At 40.5% G+C, this 22,139-nt stretch overlaps 2 protein-coding genes across 4 annotated transcripts; one reads left to right on the forward strand and one right to left on the reverse strand.

Annotated features, from left to right (window-relative positions):
• The first annotated feature begins 1,976 nt into the window (after positions 1–1,976).
• Positions 1,977–19,286, forward strand: LOC108096056 (chondroitin sulfate proteoglycan 4). Of its 2 annotated transcripts, none has more exons than XM_017197407.2 (12): positions 1,977–2,161; positions 4,668–5,397; positions 10,379–10,575; positions 10,638–10,868; positions 11,264–11,445; positions 11,515–12,106; positions 12,253–13,281; positions 13,788–15,187; positions 15,261–15,414; positions 15,484–16,147; positions 16,242–17,145; positions 17,219–19,286. In XM_017197407.2, the coding sequence occupies exons 2-12, from the start codon at positions 5,322–5,324 to the stop codon at positions 18,924–18,926; spliced, it is 7,137 nt and encodes a 2,378-aa protein (XP_017052896.1). In that variant the 5' UTR covers positions 1,977–2,161; positions 4,668–5,321; the 3' UTR covers positions 18,927–19,286. The 2 variants fall into 2 exon arrangements, with proteins under 2 accessions (XP_017052896.1, XP_017052897.1); XM_017197408.2 differs by having other exon boundaries at positions 1,977–2,145.
• On the reverse strand, positions 19,276–21,563 carry LOC108096058 (protein grindelwald). 2 transcript variants are annotated; one of them, XM_017197416.2, is made up of 3 exons: positions 20,792–21,563; positions 19,951–20,286; positions 19,276–19,872 (listed from the first exon to the last, which is right to left on the reverse strand). In XM_017197416.2, exons 1-3 carry the CDS (start codon positions 21,024–21,026, stop codon positions 19,700–19,702), a joined length of 744 nt encoding a protein of 247 aa, XP_017052905.1. In that variant the 5' UTR covers positions 21,027–21,563; the 3' UTR covers positions 19,276–19,699. The 2 variants fall into 2 exon arrangements, with proteins under 2 accessions (XP_017052905.1, XP_017052906.1); XM_017197417.2 differs by having other exon boundaries at positions 19,951–20,259; positions 20,792–21,551.
• Positions 21,564–22,139: the final 576 nt, after the last annotated feature.

Here is a 22,139-nt window from a genome sequence, read left to right on the forward strand (position 1 = left end):
TAAAATTAGAAGAAAAATGTTCTTTACCAAAATAAGTTATTTAAAATATTTTATGATTTATAATAGGCAAGGCAATCATAAATTTTATTTTCTTAGTTCCACTAGCAATTAATAACAACTTTCAAATCTAAAGTTATGATATATTTGTTTGATCTATGTTAATATTAGCACAACTATTTTTACCATGAAAATTACTAGTTTTTGTCTCAGCATCTATAACTAAACTCCCGCCCATTTAACTCCAGACCTTCCCTAGGTGTTTTTATGTGATTTTGTGCATTTAATTTATTAATGAGCTAACCGCGGCGAATTCTTCATTTGCAGCGCCTGATTTATGTGGCATTTGCCTTCGGTAGGAATTTCTGATGGCTGTCAGGGAGGTCAAACGATCTCTGGGTGCGGGTCCTTCCATTTGGGTGTCAAAGGGTTCATTAGCACGCCAAAAGGACATATTTACACAACAAAGCAGACGAAGGGCGCGATGGCAAACCAGGAACCGTGTGACTTATGTAACTTAATAGGCTGATGAAAAATGGTTAAGAGATTTTTATCACTCAACATGCAGCGACAGACAGAGGAAGGCAAACAACATGTGGCAGAGTCGGAGGCAAAGGCGATGCCCCAGCCGAATTGCAGCCACATGTGTGGGTGCACAGGAAAAAAATCATTAATAAAGTTGATCCTATCTGTTAAAAATAATTCTTAAGTACTCAAATGCTGGAAATCAAATTTCTAACTCTTTTCCAGATGTTTATCCTCTCATTTTATATTATTTTCCTGGGGCTTGGCATTATTTTCTGATTTACGTATAAAACATCTTGTTGTTTTAGATAATAAGATATTTTTTCTCTCTGTAAGAGCCCCTGCCATCCACAATGAAGATGAAGATCATCAGAGAGCAACCGCAGCAACGTCCAAGCACCGCTAAACAAATTGAAAAATTTCAAGTCCTCAGCCTCTTTGCGCTCGCAATTGCTCAATCCGCGTATTTTCGCGTGCTGGCTGCACAGGAAAATGAAAAGGAAAAAGGGGGAAAATTTTGAGAGCACCCGGCACCGAGAAAATGAACAACCGAACTACCGAGTGTCATCAGCGATGAGCAAGGAACCATTTCAATTTGGTGAAGGGGTGAATGGATCTTCAGACAATCATCATATAGTATAGAATTAATGATGTCGAAAGAATGGAAAACGAAGACATTTTCTCATTAAAGTATGATTCACTTTGTAATACCAGGAATGCATGACAAAGAACACAAAACCATATTTGGCTTTTAACATAAAGTTAAATATTGTCAGCCTAGAATATTATGGCTTGGGTTCGAAAAAATTTAATTTAATTAAAAAACGTATTTTTTAATTTTCGTGAAGAGTACTCTACAACAAAGGCTCATTAAAAAAGAGCAATATTAAGTGCCCATGTCTAATTGAACCTTTTAGTCATACACCTTTTTAATCAATTACGAGATATTCTTACACAATTACTGATAAATATCTTAAAATAATTAGGACTCGTTCAAAAATTCTGTATAGTGTCCACAACGGATTTATGAATCCTTAATTAAGTTTCAACATATTAATAAGTAAAATGACTTTCTTAGTCTTTAACTCCATAGAACCATAAATTATCTAGAGTTTAAAAAATTCTTGATTATTTTATATGACTTATCTCCCCATTAACTGGTTGATTCCTGGCTATCCCTTTCGCATCCCTCGGCTGCCGGCGGTCAGCTCATCACTGCTATCTAGATAGAGATACATATTGGGCTCGCGTTCGCCTTTGCCTCTGCCTCTGCGTTTGCGTTCGCGCGTTTGCGGAGCGGAGCGCACGAAAGCGACTCGCGGGTGCGCCATGGAGTGGTGGCATGAAATCGACATCGGAGGCATCTGCGGCGCCTTTCAGGCCTCCGAGGGAATCGTTGGGGTCTGGGTCTCACTGGGCACTTCGAGCGAGCGCACAACTGCGTGCGGAATTTTCTTTCCTCTCGGCTCAGTCTGTGAGAAATCGTCGGCGTGTTCGGTTCGTTTGCTTATCGGAAATTTGGAAATTCGGAAAATCGGGAAATTCGGCTGCTTTTTTGTTGCGGGTGGCGGCAATCGGAAAAACGCGGAAAACTCTGCTCGCCCCATCATAGTTTTTCCGAACGTGAGTGGGACAGTGTGTGCGTGTAAAAAATAGAAATTTAATTTATTTTTAAGTTTCCGTTTCTCCCTTTCCATTCTAACGATACTCTTTGGATTCTGTCGGCACTTTTTCGCTAAGAATTCCGGCTAAAAACTCGTTGTGAATGAAAGCGTTTGTTGTTGGGCCTTTTGATAATATCTAATTGGGGAAAACACAAAAGATACAGAACTTTGCAAATTGACCGTGAATGCGGCTCATTCCGATAATTCTGTGAAAATTGCTAAAGGGCTAAGACAAGAAAATTCTGTGATCTCAACGGAAGTAAACGCGAGATGTGTGCGCAAGCAGCTAAGAAAATGTAATATAAATCATTTCACTTTGAGGTACAAGAAGTGTGAAAAATGGGGTGCTGAAATATTTGGCAGAAAGTCGAAAAAATTAGGTAATGAATTAAATTGTGTGAAAATTTTTTTTTTTTGCATTTGCCGAAATGTGAAAAACTTAATTTTGTGCCAAATTATAGAGTGAATTCAAATGAACCATAAAAAAATAATAATTAATTATAGAAAAGTGAAAGATTTATTCATTATTTATAAGACACCAAATAAAAACAATATTATTTATTTTATAAATTTAAAAAGTGTTTTTGGGTTAAGAGAATTTTTTAACCACATATAGTAAATCAGATAAAGCTTTCCCAAAGTTCAAACTGTACTGAGTTCATCCCGCCCGTGGATATATGCACCAATAAAAATCATATTTGTGACATATGGTGTAGAAATCGCAACGGAGCACAACTCCATTCATCAATCGCGGTGCTCGGCGATCATAAATCACAGTGGTTAAAAAGAGTGTGACTAAATCATCGACTGCAGCTGAGTAGGAGAAAAAAGAAATAAACTCCGCACACCTTGGAGGCCTTCGAGTTAGGAAAGCGTTCAAATCGGCGTGGGCAGCGACGCCTACCAATTTTCCATATGAAAATGGCTTATCAAATCAATTTTCGATTTGAAAGAGCGGTATTTTGTTGGCCTTTTGTTTCCCCAAAATCTTGTGTGCCACCAATTTTTTAATTACCATAAAAAATATAAACTAGTCTCAATGAAAGAACTTTCCCAAAGGGCAGATAGCGGCAGCTGGCGGACTTATACTATCCGGTAGATACATTTATTAATTTTTATGTAAATCGTGAAAAGTTGAGGGGGAAAATCGGGGGAGGGGGGAGAACACGCGTCTGTCATAAAATGCACCCTGGCGATTGTCACTTTATTTTTTCGGTTTCGGTGTCGTCTGCAGTGGCAAGGCGTTTCAAATTGTGTTTTGACTGCTGCGACGGGGCTATAAAAATATTCGAAACGACAAGAACCTGGGCGGTGCATATAAAAATTAACAAGCAGAATTAGCAGAGCGAACTTAACAAGAAACCAAGACACGACGACTCCCATTCCTGGAGGCTGTGTGCAATTGACCTCATGATGTCGAACCTGCCGCAGTTTCGTTCTGCATTTTCCCTCAAGAAGTAAAAGCATAAGCAAAGGACTTATGCAGGCCCGAATGTCTGACAGTATTTTTAGATACCGCCGGCGTAAATAATTCATTTTCCAGTCACAGTCGTTGACGTTTTGGCATCGCCCCGAGTTTCCCCCATTTCCTTGGGGATTTCTCCCTTGGGACTGCAAGTCCCTTTCGATTTGCATTCTAAACTTGAAAGTGTACTATTTTGGGGCCAAAGAATCTCTTCGGCTACCCATGAACTTTGACTTCTGTTGCAAAATCTCGAACTAGAAATTTCACTTTATAAGACGAAAATCCCTCAAATTGCCGGGCAAGAAGAGCTTAAGCTGTCCAACCACTTAAGGCAACTTTTTATGGGCGATCCCCCCGCTTCGACAGCCCGAAAAAAAAATACAATAAATTTTACTCAACTGTGCAGCAATTTCCACTGAAGTGGAGGAGCGCACTCGTATCTCGGACTCGCTGCGGCAGCAACTCAATTAAGTCTCCACAAAGTATCTGCAGATACGCTAATCAATGATATATATGTATTCTCATATCTAACCCCAAAGCTGCGGAGGTCTCGGGTACTTGAATTTATTAGAGATTTGTTTGTCTTAAAATCTATGGCAATTAAAATAGCAAATGAATGACTCAAGTGGGGAATGTATATAATATCGAGGAATATAAAATTAAATTGATCATGAAACCAATGCAAATAAACATGGTTGAGCGGGCAAAACAAACCATGAAAATAGTGTAGAACATTTGTGAAATGAAAACTTGTAAAAATGATTGAAGAAATAAATAACAACTAAAGTATTTTTCAGGATATATAATAAATATAGTATAAAATAAATCAAAGTGCCATAAAAATTGATTAAGAAAAGCCTTTCAAAAAAAACACAATTTAATATTCCCCTTTAAAAGAGACATTTCCCCAACTGACCAATTAAAAATGCATAAAGCGCGCCATAAAATCCCGGTAAAAATTTGAATAAAAAAGGAAAGCAAATACGTAATGGCCATAAATCTATTTCCAATTACAGTGAAGTGCAATTGCCAAGAAAAATAACAAACAAACGGCTAAGCTAGGCGCATCAGTCGTCAGTGCCAATGTGTTTATGATAAAACTCCAACAAAATTGAAACGTAATCGGGCGAAAGTTGCCCGTCGCCGGCGAAGTGCGTACATAAACGGGCTGGTAAATTAAGAGGAGCAGAGGAGCCCAGGGAGCTTCAAAGGAAGCCAGTTCGACTGTCACTCAGTCAGTCAGTCAGCCAGTTGGACTGTCAGCCATATTCGAGGTGATTCCCCTTCTGTCAACGCAATGACATGCGGCATCTGTCTATGTGGCCCGATGGCCAGGACGTGATGCTGTGCCGCTGTTAGAGAGAGGAAGCCCCGATGTTCCGATCCCCCGATGATGCTATTTTTATGAGGCCCCAGACTACGACGACGACGGATGCGTGGCCCCATGAAAAATCAATTAACACGCAAAATTATTAAAGACGAAAAACAAAAACGAGAACTCGAACGCAAACGCGAACGCGAACGAACGAAGCGCGAGTTTTACTTGGGGTTCCGGGATCTGTGCGGTGCGTTTTCCCCCCAATCACCCCAAACACCCCATCATCGGATCATCCTTTTCCCGATCATCCCAACACTTCTGGCGTACATAACTTCAAAGCAGCTGCAACGGAATGTCGCGCCTCCGTGGATTAGGATGCCTGCTATTGCTGGCCATGCTGCAATTGCAATCTGTCGCAGCCATGAAAGGTGAGTAAAAAAAATGTTAATAAAAAAAAAGAGTTACCAAGAAGCTGCGACACGGGACGTACAGTTAATTAAATGTTACGACAGTCAGGTAGCCAAAGATACGCGCCCCAGAACTTAATACCGCGCATAAACATGAGATTTATCATGGCAAATGATCAACGCACGATTTATGCTCATTACAAATATGGCCAGCCACGAATTGGCCGCCAAGCGAAAAAAGAAACAGAATAACGCGATCCAGAGAGGCAGAAGCAGCTGAAGCCAAATTGCATTTACTTTGGCTGCCATCGAAGCGGACATAAATAAAAGTCAAAATAAAGAGTTGCAAATGGTGCAATGCCACATACATTTTGGTGTTACTCGCGTGCGCTAAAGAACAGACACTGTGGGCTTTTTAGGCAGAAATCGTGCTTAAAATGGGTTCAAAAATGGTAAAAAAAAAAGATTTGGGTTACAGATTGTTAATTAAAAAATGAAATAAGGCCAGTTTTGTTTGACAGATTAATACAACTTTCATATAATACTTATGAAATGTATTTGCAATGTCTTTATCAGCTCATATAAAATATAAAAAAGCATTTTGTGGAATTATTTAACTCAAAAATTATTTTATACAATGTAATTCCATTAGTATACTTCTGCTATAAAAAACCTTCTTCTTTCGTAACTCTTCCCACGAATATCTCATTTTGACCTGTTGAACTTTTGAAAGATTTATGTCAATCCATTTCTCCAACTAATTTGACCAACTGGTCGCCCTCCACTTTGGGCTTCCTTCCTGTCGCTATCTATCCAGATACATAGCGTGTTCGGCTCAGCGGTTTGGCATTCGCAACGCTCCATGGTAACCCCGACTGGCCCATAAAATCCAACTACTTAACTACAATGCGCCGCTGCAGTGCACTTAACGCATTTTTCACGCTTGACATTTGACTTGGGGCGCACTTTTCTCGTTGTCGTCGTCGCCTTACGCTGCCTTCCTTTGTTGTTGGAAAAAAAGCGAGGAAAACGCTGAGTATTTCAAACTCGAAGTATCTGTGCGGTGCACCGCAACCAAAAGCTATCCAAAGCCGGGCGTGCTCTTAATTTCGTTGTATCTACACGAGGAGACACACAGAAATATGTACGATATTTTGGTCTTGGCGCAAATGTATTTTTAATGATATTTTTAGTTGGCATGTGACGTCACTTTGGGGGCTAAGAAGCCAAACGTGAATCATCCGCAGTAGGCGCAAATTGTTTTTCTTATATTTTTTAGTCTGCTTTATTTGGTTTGGATGTGCACTTAAATAAATATTATTTTTACAAATTAAACCATTTACGAAATGATTTTAGAAATTTAAATTTTTTGATTTTTGTGCCAAGAAAAATAGGCGGCTCTTTTGAAATCCTTTTTTCCATAATTGTTTGCTCTTTATTTTATAACCCACTTAAATTTTATATCAATCAACTCATAAGAAATTAAATTTTTCCTGCGTGTGCTTTTAAATATATGTTTTTTATTTATACGTGAATGTAAATCATTTACACGCGCAAAGCGTTGTGCCAAATTTAACATAGACGTGTGTGGATACAAATGTATCTACGTGGTTGTATCCGTATTTGTATCTGGTGCACGCCATCTGCCGAACTGTGTGTCGCCTCTTGATTATTCATTCGCATTTGCAATATAAATATCAGCACATGCTCAATGCTAACTGCAGGCGCAGTAAAAAACGGTTGCATGCAAATAAAAAATACGACAATTTATTTTGGCGACATTGTGCTCTTCTTCTCCTTTTTTCCCCCTGAGTCATGAGAAAATTCGTCTTTATGACTTGTCGATGCGATGCTCAATTGCCGATGGCTTAGGGGTAATATCGCAGATATATAATTGAATTTTATGCGGCCCCGGAGTCTAATTAGGGTGAAGACGTTAGCCATGGCGACACATGTGCGCCCATTGGAGGCCATAAAACGAGGGAAGCGGCAGGGAAATGCCAACTCAAAGGGGTTCTTCAGAGCGGTTTTTATTTGATTTAGATTGATCTCTTAAGCCGTCGGAAGGGGCCTTAGAATGTGGCAACGATTGTAAATGGGCGAGGAAACTATTTTCATGGAGCACTTGGAAGATCACAGGAATTACTGCAATGATTATGGCCAGCGAAGAAATTTAAGGAGACATTTGGGGATTCTCGAGAAAGCAACGAAATATTAATGTTTTTCTTCCGTGGGAAACAACTTGAAAACTTGAATAACAAATTTGTTTAAGGTTCCATTGAAACGAGTTATGAACTGCACAATTTAATGCATATTCCATTAAAGAGAAATCTTTAATTCGATCAACTTATTGGAACCGTTTTAATACACCGATCACCTCGATTTCTTAGCCAATAAAGCAGGAATCTCATTTCTCATGCTCGACTATCAATTTGCCTATTAACGTCCATAAGCAGAACTCGGAGATCCATAAATTTTAACTGCACGTTGCAACAAAAATGCACTCAAGATCACGTATTAAGTCCACAAATCACAAGCACCACTCATAAACTTTGACATTATTAGTGAAATGAAAAAATAATTTATAAATTGCCAATGTCAGATAACGTTTTAATGAACAGCGACTTCGGCGGGCCACCAAAGGAGCATTAATTAAAGACCAAAATGGGAAGCGAAGAAAAAGAGGAACATGGCCATAAAATCTATAGAGAAGCAAAAACCGAATAACTCCAAGAGCCGTGGAGACAACGGGCGACATATAACTCAAATAAAACAAACATTGGCCATAACATAAATATTCGCTGGCTACCTAGCCAGCTCCACCTCGGTGCTGCATAAAAGATAAACATAAATTCAGCATTGGATAGGGGAGCTGCATTTGGTGGGGCCTTTTGGCGGTGCACTACCATAGTGGTGGTGCTGCCGAGTGGGTGGAGATGGCGGTAGAGGTGGAGATGCCCGGCATCTGTGGCCATAAGTCTTCTGTGTGTGTCGTGTGCTCGCCTCTGATGTTTTTCCCCATTTTTGGACGGACTTCTCCTGATGATGTCTCATTTGTTGCCGGCCGACATTTGAAATGACTTCTGACGCTGATGTTGATGTTGATGTTGATGCTCGGGGCTGCTCGGCTCCGTCTGCACCACATTTTGTTGATGCAAATTGCATTTATTGTTAAGCGCTCAACTTCCTGAAAGGCGTGTGTTTGCCCTCACAAAGGGTAATTTCCTCGACCGAGATTGGCAGTGCGGAAAGCTTTTTATGACGAGACATTTCGCTTGTCTGTTAAGGCATTAAATCTTTTTAGCCAAAGGATTATCATTAAGATTTGGTATATCTATTATAATGCCTACTCTTCAAAGAAATTGTAGATAGACAGATTGATTTTTGGACGCTGCTGATTATAACTCATACAAAATATACCTTTTAATTTTCTTAAATTTTTTAAAATATATTTTATTGCAAGTTACGCGGGAATACGTAATTTAAATAATTACAAAATAAAGGCAAACTTTTGTTTATTAGTTTATTATTTAATATATTTATTACTCATCTCTTTATTACTCATTTAAAGAATTTAACATGAGTTTCAGCTTTAAGAATCTATTATTGCATTTAAAGAATTTGATATGAGTTTTAGAATCTATTATTGCAAATAGCTTTTACCACAACAAATATGTTAAAAGGGTATTCAAATTTTCGGTGACCATTCCCTGGTCCACTTTGTGTGTTATTGTTTAACCAACGATAACGCCTCCACATCTTTGTGCGGCATTGTTTTGGTTTGAGGCACGCGCATCGGATGAAGATGAAAAAGTAGCATTTCAGCGGCAGCCGAGTACAAATTTGGGTCAAATGCAGGGGCCCGCAGATGGGAAAGTGTTTGTTGGGTTTTCCGCCGCCTTTGACGCCTGATTGCTGCTAATTGGCGTCAAAATGGTTCGGCCAACGCATCAATGGTTGACTATTTGTTGCCCATTTCGCTTTGTTTGCCTGTTTATCCGGCCGTCTGCTGTTTGTCTGCCATTCGTATGCAACTGTTTCGTGTTTATCCTAAGTTTTCTATGTGGGTTAGGTCAATATGTCGTCCCAGAAAAAGTAGCAGCAGCAAAAAACAAAACACACATAAACAAATGCCGTCGAGCTGTGGGAGAAATTCTTAAAATATCTCACGGAAAGTTGCGTTCCATGTTTTGACAAATGTATGTTTCCAAAATAATTTATTGCACAAGCGTACACCGCAGAGTATAGAAAACCATTAATCATGCAATTTTTACGAGGTGGCATCGACTCGAAACCTGAACGAGAAATTCGAAATTATTCAGAGAACGTTCGAAGTTGTCATACTCTTCGGTAATTTGAGGTACAAGCGTTTTCCCAAGAGAAGCACGTTCGTTTCTAATTAAGCAAATCAAGATACAAAAGATGGCTCTCAATAGATAGCCATATAGATAAATGACTGACTGACTGACTGACTGACTGACTGAATGACCTCGACAGACATTGACTGACAGGCCGACAGCTGATGGCCTGATCTCCAATGATCCGATCTGGACAAATTTGTATACCGACTGCAATAGAAGGCGATTGCCAATCAAATTGGCGGCAGCTCTTGCAACATTATAAGCAGCGGCCTGTTTAGTGTTTCCATCAAGAGCAGCTGCAAGTGTACCTACGTACTATACTATACTATATATCCCCATATTTATAGCCATCGATATTTTAAAAAGCTTTCTATGTCAAGGCGTAGAGTAACAAAGAAATTTTTTATGACTTTTTCTATCAGTTTGAGGGACAATAAATCAAATCTGCCTACAACTATAAACTATCTTAACTGCTAAGTTTTTTTGAGAGTTTATAGGATCTAGTTTTTAAGATTTTTCTACTTTCTTCTGAATGAAAGGTATTTAATATTTCTTTTTCTCATAAAATCCCCAACTCACCCACTTATCTCTGCTGTATCCAACTTTGCGATTTCAATTTGTCCGTGTCGCTCCACCCACAGTGTCCCTCTTCGGCGATGGCTACGTATCGATGCCGCTGCAGGAGGCCAAGATGTCAACGAACATCCGCGTCAAGTTTCGCACCAGGCAGGAGAACGCGTTCCTCTTTCTGGCCGCCGGACGGACGGACTACTGCCTGCTGCGCCTGGAGAGCGGCCTGGTCAGCCTGAGCTATAAAATCGAACGGGATGTGGTGCAGGTGAGCCATCGGCAGTGGATGCTCCTAACATATGAGTGTGATTACAGCCATTCCGGTTACAGCTGCGATCGCCCAAAAAGCAGAGGCTCAACGACTTGGAGTGGCACGATGTGGCGGTGCAGCGGTTCGAGAACAACATCACCTTGCAGGTGGACGGCTATATAATGCGAAAACAGCTGCCGGGCGACCTCACCGCCCTCAATATCCATTTCGGTACTTTTCTCGGCGGAGTCGGGGACTTTACGGCCGCGTTCTTGGATGATGTGATCGGATTTCGGGGCTGCATTTCGGATGTGAGTAATTTGAATCGAGGGAATATAATATTCAAGTTATTTATAAATCTGAGATAATAAAAAACAAACATGAAATAACATTTTCTTGACATTAAACTAAGGAGGTAGTTCAGATTTAATTTTAGATTAATAAATATTATTTATACTCAAAAATAAAAATCCTTAAATTTTCAACTACAAGAAATTTATAGCGTAAAAAATTTAAAATCTATTAAATAAAATATTATTTTATTTTCAATTATAATAATATTATATTATTCTTTCGAATAACACAATAACATATCAATAGTTTGCAAAATTAAGAAAAAAAAGATTACTTTATTTTAAATTATATATATTTTTAATGGATTGCATAAAATCCTTTTTATATAATTTTGTTAAATATTTCCTTTTAGGTCTTTTACAACAACATCAACATCATCAAGCGGGCCAAGGACCGCACGAGTCACACCACAAGTACCGGAGTCTCCTGGACCTGCAGCACTGAGTTCGATGGAACCCTGCAGGACAGCATTAGCTTCATGAAGAATGATTCCTATGCACTAATGCTCAAGGAATCGCATGCCATTGGGGAAACGTGAGTTCCAGAGCCACAAACCTCCCACAAATCCCCCTCAACTATTCAGCTCTTAACCATTTCTTGCAGTCTCTCGCTGCAATTTCGAACGATGGCCAGTTCTGGTGTGGTTTTCTTCAACGGCGGCTACGACTTTGTGCTCCTCGAAATAGACGACCAGCGCTTGAAGGTCACCTTCAACAAGGCCGGCAGTCTGGTGCAGTTCATGACAAACGAGCTCATCTCCGATGGCCAATGGCACAAGGTTCTGTTGCGCTACAACGCCGCGATTGCGGAGCTAATCCTCGATGATAATGCCACCGGCGGCTATCGGGGAGCGCACGCTAATGAGACCAAGGCGAGCATAAATCTCGAGAAGAGCGTCTTCTTTGGCGGCGTCCAGGAGGAGATGCGCCGCCGGCTCATCGGGAAGGGACTGCGGATAAACGAGATCAGCTTCAAGGGCTGCATGCGCGACATCCGGGTCAACGATCTTCCTCTGGGCTTCGCCGAGATGACCATTTCGCGGAGTCTGGCCCTCAGCTGCCTGTGGAAGTACCCCTGTGTGGAGTACAATCCCTGTCTGAAGAGCGGAGTGTGCAGCCAGAATGGAGTGGACGGGTTCATCTGCTACTGCGATCAGTCCTACTGCATCAAGGCTGATTTTCAGGGTCCCTTCAAGGTAAGTGGGTCACATTTTAAATACAATGAAAACATTTAATTAATTAGGAATGCATTAATCATTATTTATTTAAGTTATTAATATTATTCGTTCTATGATCATTTTAAACAAAATGTTCCTTTATTTTATTTATTTATAACTATCAGATCTTCACCGAAACAAGTCCCGAAATCGAACTGCTGTACGTTTCTCCCATGCAACTTTTGGAAGGCGGCACCGCCTTTCTCTCACACCATTTCATAGACATCATACTCGACTTACGACGCTATCCCAGCCTCAACGAACAGTCCATTATTTTCCACGTGGTCCATCAGCCAAAGTTTGGACAACTATTGCAATATTCGCCTGAGAATAAAAACTTTGTGCCCTGTCGCACATTCAACCTCGTTGATTTGGCCACCGATAAACTGAAGTATGTGCACAACGGGCAGGAGAACTTCAACGATCATGCCACATTGGATATGCAGGTCTTTGGGGATGTGAAAAAGATACCAGAGAATATATTGGGCAAACACAGGTTCCTATTGCACGCGAATATAACACCCATAAATGATCCGCCTCAGTTGAAACTGCATTCGCATAAAATCCTGCGAGTGATCGAGGGAATCGAAAGGGTACTCGATGTGGATCTGTTCAACATTGATGATCCCGATAGCGAAGCTGGAAACTTGATCTACACCATATTGCCGGCACAAAATCCCCAAGAGAAGTTCGGTTGTTTTGTTGTGGGAGCTGTGACCACCTCAACCTTTTCGCAGGCGGATGTGAATGTGGGAAAAGTATCGTATCTGTACAACTCGACCACCGCGGAATCGTTCAGCTATCAGCTGCAGTTGCAAGTATCGGATGGCATCGAGACGAGTGCTACGGTCTATCTGCCCATTTCGGTGCATCCGCTGGAACTTCGGCTGGTCAACAACACGGGTCTCATCATGATCCACAAGAGCTCGCTGCTCCTCAGTCCCGCCAATCTTTCGATCGGCACTAATGCCGTGGACGAGCATATAGACATTAGGTACGATATCGTGAAGGCACCGCAGCACGGAGTTCTCCAGCGGCTGCGGCAGATTGATGGCTCCTGGGTGAACGTGGACTGGTTCAGCGATAGCCAACTGCTCCTCGGCCACATTCGCTATCTGCACAGCAGCGATTTCCCTTGGCAAGACGAATTCAAGGTGTGTATCGTAAAAAAGGCAAACCAAACACGAGTTTGGCCATAAATGGGCAGACAGCCAACACTGAGTTGCTTGTTTTTTTTAGGGGGAAATAGATTTTCGACAGTCACTAGGCTCAAAAAGATTTCAAGCTTTCTCTGGGGTTTCCCAATTTCACGGAAATCCATCACATGTCAGTGTGAAAAATTAAAAAAATTCTATGTGTCAAAAAGATTTAATTGCTTAAAGAGAAACTTTTTTTATAAAGTTAAAACATATTTTTAAGATTAATATTTTTCGTTTCCTTTTGGATAACCAATAAAACACGTATTAAAATCTATAAATTTTTTAAAATAACCTTTTGCTTGAATTGGTAAACCTCTTACAAAAAAATCGAAATTATTTCCATCTTGTAAGCAAGTTTTCCACTCCCAACTGCTCTGTTTTCTTTTCCTTTGCTGCGATTCCTATCAATTTCCTTGCTGTCCAGTGTAGCCAATAAATTTGCATTGATTTCACTTTCACAGTTTATTGCCTCGTTTGGCTTTGTGACCACGCAAACGTTCGACTTCCGCATCACTTTTACGCGGCTGCGAATAACGAGCAGCCGACCCTCGCAGATTTCGATCGATGGCAGCCGGGAGATTCTGCTGACCAGCGAGGTGCTTTCCTACGAGACCACGCCCATCGGGAGCTTTCCGCGCAACGTGATCTACAAAATAACGAAGCCAACTCGATACGGGGGAATCTACGTGGAGGGATCCAGGAAGGCGGCCAAGGAACTGGACTCCTTCACCCAACAGGACATCGAGAAGCGGAGGATCCGATATCAGACGCATCACACGAGTTACTCCCGATTCACAGATCATCTGGAGTTTGTGGTCTCCGTTGCAGAATGCGATGATGTGGTGGGAATTCTGGAGATTAACTACCGACCTCCCGAGGAGCTAATCAACAAGCTGAGCTATCAAACTAGAGAGATTCTTCAGGTTCAGGAGGGAGAAAGAGCTCTAATCACAAAGAATCACTTTGAGATTCGCTTCAACATCTACGAGAGTCTGCAGTTTCAGGTTTCAAAGAGTCCCGAACATGGTGTTGTATGCAAGTACGATGAGCAGATGGGTCTCACAACCCCCATAGAACTTTTTACCCTGGAACAACTCTTTCGGAATGACATATACTACTGCCATGATGATACGGAATCCACTAGAGATACCTTTGAGTTGCTCATTCTCTCTGGCGATGAAACAGATCTTCAGTTTGTTTCCAATATGGAGGTGCACATCAAACTAGTAAACGATAATGAACCTTATCGCAGTGCTTTGGAGAGAATTTTCCATGTGGTGAGGAATGGCATAAGAACTCTAAATCCCACAGTGCTTCAATATCTGGATGCAGATGTGAATACCAACCACACGGATATCCACTATATTCACATTTCCAGCACCAATGGAGCTTTCTACAGGAATGGTCACTACGTCGACAGTTTCAGCCAGGATGATATAGGCAACCGGAGGATCATGTTCCAGCATACGGGTGCTGATTCCGGAACTGCATCGTTTATAGTCACCGATCGCGAGCACGAAGTTAATGGTTTGCTGGAGATCCGAGCCTCCGATCCTTTCGTTTCCATGATGGCCACAAATGCATCAATTGTTCAAGAGGGAAAATTTGTGGTACTCAAGAACAAGGATTTCATTTTGGAGACCAATTTGGACATGAAACTGGATGAGATATATTATGAAGTTATCAAACCACCCTCGTATGGCATTCTCATGTATTTGAGTAAGGCGAATGAGGGCGAGAATGGTACTACCATCTATAAGGCCACAAATTATACTTCCCTGAGCAATTTTACACATTTGGATATTGAAAGGGAGAGATTGGTTTACTGGAATACGGAAATCGCCTCAATGGATAAAGTTAGGTAAGGATTTATCAAGTCAAGTTTTATTTTTAATTATTATTTCTTAAAAAATTACTATTCTTTAATCTTATAGATATCGTGTGCACATCAAAAACATTACAGCTGAAGGAGAAGTCATGTTCCGAATTTATCCTTCTGCTTATTGGGAGCCCTTAAATGTAAAACAAAACCACACACTTTATGTAGAAGAATCCACAAGTGTGCTGATATCCAGAGATGTCTTAGAGGTAGATTATTTCAAATCAAACATTAATTAAACCTTATATTAATTTCTATCTATATCAACTTTATCTCAGGTGGTTCATCCAAACATTTCCCCCGGAGACATTACCTTCTTGGTAACATCCTCACCAATGCATGGCTATTTGGAAATGCAATCCATGTCATTCGACGATGAATACAACTGCAAGGTGTTCGATCAATCATCCATAAACACTGAAAAACTTTTCTATATCCAAGCGGGAGTCAACCAATCGACGGATTACTTTGTGTTCGATGTAACAAATGGCATCACTTGGCTAAAACAATTAACAATGAAGATTGTGATCATACCAGAAAAACTTTATATGCACTCGAATATTATTTCAGTGGTTGAGGGAAAGACTGTGCAACTGAATCCTACGGATATACAGCCTTATTCAGAATACTACAGAGGAAAGATACTGGAGTATATTGTGACCATAACACCGAATTCGGGTCACATTTTGGCTGGTAATTCGAAAGTCAAGAGGTTTACCCAAAAACAACTCGAACAGGGAAATATACAGTATGTGCACAATGGCAGTGAAAATGCCACCGACAGTATTACTTTGGTTGCCATGGCCAGAAATAAGGAAAGTGTTCCCTTTGAACTGGAATTTGCTGTGATCCCAGTTAACGATGAGGAACCCATGATGGTCACCAATACGGGATTGCAAGTCTGGAACGGAGGAAGATATGTTATCAAAAATACTGATCTGTGTAAGTAGATACTTCTTTTAATTGTAAAAAAACATTTTAGGTTTCAATATAAATATTTATACCCTATCGTAACAATTTCTTTTATATTTATTAGTGGCTCAAGATTACGACACACCTCCGGAAAACCTCACCTTTGTGGTGCACCACGTATACGGTGGTTACTTAGCCAGAAAATCAGCACCACAGCTTAAAATCGAGAAATTCACACAGGCGCAAATAAATCGAGAGGACATATACTTCATGCACGATTCCAATTCCAGGAGAAACGAACTTTCATTTGTGGTAACAGATGGTTTGTTCAACACCACCACTCAAATGCTAAACATCGAAATTAAGCCCATTGAAATCCTGGCTGAACACAATGAAAATCTGCATGTTTTTCCTTTGACCAAGAAACAAATTCTACGTGATCATCTGCACTTTAAATGTTCGGATGAAGAGCGGGAGATTCGCTATAACATTACAGTTCCTCCGAGTTTGGGTCGCATAGTGAATGAGTTTATCGATAATGGTTTCACTAAAGAAGTCAGTGAATTCACCCAAAACGATGTGGATAATGGTCACATATTCTATGAGCACACAGCTGTTATTATGGAGTTTCGAATCAATGATTCATTCTACTTTGATGTGGTGGCTGAAAGAAGCGATCGGTTGTTGGATCAGAAATTCAATATAGAGATCTCTGTTTCATCAGGTGGTTTGCTAAGATTCTTGCCAGTTAACAAACTAAACGTGGATGAGGGAGGTTCGGTGCCTATTAAACTGGATTTTTCAAAGATTTTGGAGTATCTAAAAACCAAAGCTGGCATTAATAATCCAGAGCTGTTTATAGAGGCCATACAAAAACCCACACATGGAAGTGTTGGCTTGGGTCGGGAATTTAAAAATATGCAGAAATATCACCCAAGTGATTTTCTAACCAAGAAAGTCTACTTCATACACGATCATTCGGATACCTTGGAGGATACCATACTAATGTCGGTTTATCTAACACAAGGGTGAGTTGATAATATACATAAATCATTTAAATAAACAGAACATGTAATTCAATATCTTTACTTTTATTTATAGAAACATTTTCCTGTGCAATCTGACAATACCAGTGAGCATAAATCCCATCAACGACCAACCCTTCCATTTGATCACCCACCTGCCACAAATGACTGTAGTTGAGGGTCAGAATCGTACGATAACCCGGAATGATTTGCTCACCGAAGATGCGGATACTCCACCGGAAGAAATTCTATATGATGTGATGAGTGGACCCACATTAGGAGTACTTAAAAAGATCACAAACGATGGACAAATCGAGGATCTGCTGGCCTTTTCAAATCAGTTTACTCAAGCGGATATTAATAACGATCGGATAATATATGTGCACTTTGGCATGCCGCAGTCCACGACATTTTGCTTCACTGTATCTGATGGCCAATCGAATGCTGCCTACGAGATATTCACCATAAAAATAGCTCCCATAATCCTGCAACCTTCTGCATTGCAAATTCCAGTGAGAGTTCAACAAGGAGCCACCAGTGCTCCCATGAAACTGGATCACTTAGGAGTGTCCACAAATGTTCACATGGAGAGATTATCTTACAACATAACCAATTCTCCTCTTTATGGAATTATTGTTTACAAACATCAGCCAACTTTGAGGTTCACCCAACAGCAGTTGGAAACCTCGCAGATAAGTTATATGCAAACGGACTTGAATCGATCGAACGATACTTTTCAGGTGAGTGCCTATGTTCCGGGCACAAATTATGCAGCTCAAGTGGATGTGGTGATGGAAGTGGAACCTGTAATACAAATAAACGATATAGTGATGAAGGATGCCGATCCTGCAGGAGGTAAAATAAAGCTACTCACCTCGTTGGACAACGATAATCCTCTCTCCCTGAAACTCAACAAGTTCAATCCGAAGTTTGTCATCACAAGAATGCCAGCCACTGGACAAATCAGGAAGATAATCCGAAGTACGGGATTAATGAGCGATGGACAGAACGAGAGATCCACCAATATATTTTCCTACAAAGAGCTGCGAAGTGGAGTGGTTTACTTTGTGCCCCATGAATCTGTTGAAGAAACGGAAGCGGATAGCGATAGTTTCGACTATCAGCTGCTCATAAAGACAGTGCAACCTGCACAGGCCACAGTATCGATTGAATATAGAAGTAAAGTCGAGGAAACGGAAACGGTTCACTTGGGTAGTGCTGGTTTATCCCTAAACTACCTTGCCATAGGATGTGCCATATTTATAGTGCTGATCTGCCTGCTAATCGTGCTTCTGATATTGAAAATCCGTAAGCTGAGGAAGCACAAGGCGGATATATCCAAGGATCAGCCGCCGGCGCTGCCCTGTCCACCGGACTTGACTTCGGTGAGTCCGCAGCACCACCTGCACCACCATCAGAACCACCAGTACGCCAGTTCCGAGGCGGATTCCACACCTGCAACGGGAAGTTCTACTCCACTACCTGGTTTTAGTAATATTCCCCATTGCAAAATCATACCCGTGGAGTCCTACAAGCACGAGTTTCCCGACTACGATCCCGACGAGGAGGAGACGGAGGACCACTGCGATCCGCAGCAGATGATGCTGCCGCAGAGATACAATCCCTATCATCCGGAACACGATGCCTGGAGTTCGTCCTGCGACATGGCGAATGATTTTGCCGGCTACTCCTCCGTTCCGCAGAGTATTTCCGGTTCGGTCAGCTCACCGCCCTCGGCCCCGCCCACAAATCCTCTGCTGAGGCGGAATCAGTATTGGGTGTGAGTTATAGAATCCGAGATATATACTCAGTGGGATCAGTGGGATCAATACACCTTTAACTGGGTAAACGATTTTTCCAATCGGATCGGATGTAGTCCTAGATTATTTATTTAAGTTTAAGCTTACGTTTAAGGCTGATTTATGAGATTCGTTAGGGGAAGTGCAGCATTTTATACACTGGAAAAAAAGTTTATATTAGTATGTAGACAACAAGTACATACATATCTGGCGTGTCATATACAAACGATTAGTGGTAAGAACGAAAAGAAGAGTTATACTCAAAAGCCAACTTAACTTAGCCTTAGCATTGTGTTTGCCAACATGGAATACTTTTTACAATAAATGACAATACTTTTAAGCGAAGCATCAGAGTTTTATTTTAAAATTTGAACTTGGAAGGGTGAATAATCGCTTTCAGATTTTTATAATGTTCCCAGACTTAAAGATAACTTATATATTTAAATATTAAGATCTCACAAAAATATAAGGAAAATATTTCAATCTTGAATCCATTGAGTAAATCCGAATTATATGTTAACTTAAAGTAGAAGTGCATTTTATACAGTTTAAGTTTATGTAAGTACATCAGACCGCATTGGATTACTTCGGGAAGATACAAGTAAGTATATACCTATTATTAAATCTTAGATCTTAAGTATTAAAAAAGGACTTTTAGCTTAACCGAATACGAAAATATCACTAGGTTCAATGTGATGCACATTTTGCTTTCGCTGGACTCATTTCAGTTTGAGGGTTTTGTTTTTGAGTGTATGGCTTTAGAAAGCAGGCGCTGTTGATGGTTTCTCGGTAATCGGAGTTACGACCATGGCCTGATTGTCGTATCCGTAGGCGATATCCGTCATAACCGTAGTGGGCGTGGTGCTGTTCTCCGCCGGATAGCGAGTGCTCACCGGGGTGGTCATGGTCACCACCGAACCCTCGGCTGCACCTGCAATAAATCAGGATTAGTTTATATGCTTGAAAATTCAGAAAACAGAAAACCGAACAGGTAGGTCCTTACACTTACCTGCCACACTGTAGATCTGCGACTGCGCCCGCTCAAGGTCGCTGCCCATGCGATTGATGGCATTCAGGTTCTGTATGGTGGTGGCATTGAGCTCCTTTCCATTCGCAGTCACAGGTTGTGGAAAGGCCTTCGACTGGAGTCTGCGCAGCATTTTGTGGAAGCATCGCCGGCCGATCAGCCAACGGAGGCACTGGAAGGCACAGCGAGCGGCGATCAGGATGAGGAGGATCGTCAGGAGCAGAAGGATCAGGTGCTGGGTGTTCTGGATGTCCATCATCTCCGCCTTCAGAGGACCGAACGTCTTGTAAGCTGTGGTTTGAAGAGATATAAGCCAAGCTAATAAGGCGCAAAGATGAGTGAAAATGCGTGTTTTGTGTTGTGTTTAATTAAATGATAATTGCATGCTGATAAAAAATGCAAAATAAAAGCTAGATTTTTTTCTAAGATTTAGCGTCTAATGTTAGCTGACCTTATCTTAACCTCTTCTTATACTACTATAATAATATATATTATATATTAGCTGATCTTATCTTCCAGTAGTGCACTTGATTTTATAGTACTACATATAAACTTATATAAACAAAATATATTCCTTGATTTCAGTGCGAAACTTGAGTACGCAGTGCGAATTCTAACAAATCAATTAAAATATATGTATACTATAGCTTTTGAAGGTACCTAACATCTTTTTTTAGCAACTCATGAAAGATGATTTAATCACTTGATACAGCCATTGTAATTTCCAGGCAATTGAATCCGGCTGGAAATACCCAAACCCGTATTAAACCTACCAATTAACCCCGTGGAGTTACTTTACTAGTCATGAATGGATTAAACTTACCCGAACATTCCCTGCCACACTGTGTGGCATCATAGTTGTGCGTCTTGTTATCGCAGATCGAAACGCATGGCAGACAGGCCTCCGAGGCAACGGAGCAATATTCGTCCACCGGATGACAGATCGTTCCATGGCAGTCCTTACTGTCTCCATTTGCCGCTGCCACCAAGGAAAAACTTGGCAAAAGTGGAACTCCGCTAATGGAGAGCGACAGGGCTCCCAATTTTCTGACCGACATTTTGGGGTATTGTTTTTATATCTTGTTAATTACACTTTGATTTTGTGAGTGTAATTTCCGCTTTGGCTTTGCGCGGTTTACATAAGCAATGTGAAAACTGCTTTTCTCCTCAGTAGGTTTTGTTTATTTTAGACGTATCCAAAGTATCAGTATGAATCATATGCCAATAACGCGGCCCAGAGGCTTTCTGACTAACTAACTTCTCTTTTGATTGTTGGCTTCTGGAGTCTGAGTATTTTTTGTTGCCCTTACACATACACACTTCTGTATTTGTGTAAACGAGTTTATCTTGGCCAAGTTTCACAGCTTATTTATAGAATTTTCTTTTAGTTATGACACATTTTGATACTTTTTCTTTAAAGATTTTTGAAAACCTTATAATTTTACTTATTTTTATAACTTTTACACGAAATAAAACATTTGTTTTCCCTTTTTAAAATTACGGACGTTGTTGACCAGCGATTTTCGAAGCGTTTTGAGCCACATTCAACTCGTTACTGGCTAAAATGCGTCGATCGCTCGCTGTTACCAACCACTCAGCACTCACACACCTCCACTGGAATCCAATACACTCACATCCGACTGACTTGACTTTTGTTTACCTTTTTTCACGTCGATCGTAGATGCGAAAGTATCTCTATATCTATGCTGTGGCAGGTAACTCTAGTGTTTGTGTATCCACGATCGTTTGTTGATTTTGAGTCTGTTTTGAATCCATTTCTTACCGACTTCGGAAATCTTTGAACCCGGCTTCAGTTCCTTCATCTCGGCAATACTTATACAAATAATAATACCGATCAGCGAGGGAGCGAAACCCAAACAAATGTTGTTTTTGAATATTACTAACTCAGCAGTTAATTATTGAGGAACAAGTGAATTAAAAGAACAAAGAAACACATGTAAACTGCAAGAATTATTTATTTTTTTTTTAAAGTTAATTTTATTTACAATATTACAACACATTTAGGTTTTTTTATTTTTCATCTCAGTATCGACGTGTATATTTTTTAAGTGTATATTTCAAGTGGGTATGCAACTTAGGCCACGATAATGACTGGGTTCATGTCTTAGCTAATTGTGTGGCAGCACTTTAAATTCAAAAATAAAAACCTT

The sequence above is a fragment of the Drosophila ficusphila genome, unplaced genomic scaffold (genome assembly GCF_018152265.1).
Source record: "Drosophila ficusphila isolate 14025-0441.05 unplaced genomic scaffold, ASM1815226v1 contig_127, whole genome shotgun sequence".
NCBI lineage: Eukaryota > Metazoa > Arthropoda > Insecta > Diptera > Drosophilidae > Drosophila > Drosophila ficusphila.

Excerpts from the sequence above, each read along its gene's own strand:
- LOC108096058 (XM_017197416.2), bottom strand. The coding sequence starts at position 21,026 with ATGTCGGTCAGAAAATTGGGAGCCCTGTCGCTCTCCATTAGCGGAGTT. Across the intron at positions 20,287-20,791 it reads GTGTGGCAGGGAATGTTCGG|CTTGGCTTATATCTCTTCAA; the intron begins GTAAGTTTAATC and ends GCGCCTTATTAG. Across the intron at positions 19,873-19,950 it reads GCAGATCTACAGTGTGGCAG|GTGCAGCCGAGGGTTCGGTG; the intron begins GTAAGTGTAAGG and ends GATTTATTGCAG.
- LOC108096056 (XM_017197407.2), top strand. The coding sequence starts at position 5,322 with ATGTCGCGCCTCCGTGGATTAGGATGCCTGCTATTGCTGGCCATGCTG. Across the intron at positions 10,576-10,637 it reads TCGAACGGGATGTGGTGCAG|CTGCGATCGCCCAAAAAGCA; the intron begins GTGAGCCATCGG and ends TTCCGGTTACAG. Across the intron at positions 13,282-13,787 it reads CTTGGCAAGACGAATTCAAG|TTTATTGCCTCGTTTGGCTT; the intron begins GTGTGTATCGTA and ends TCACTTTCACAG.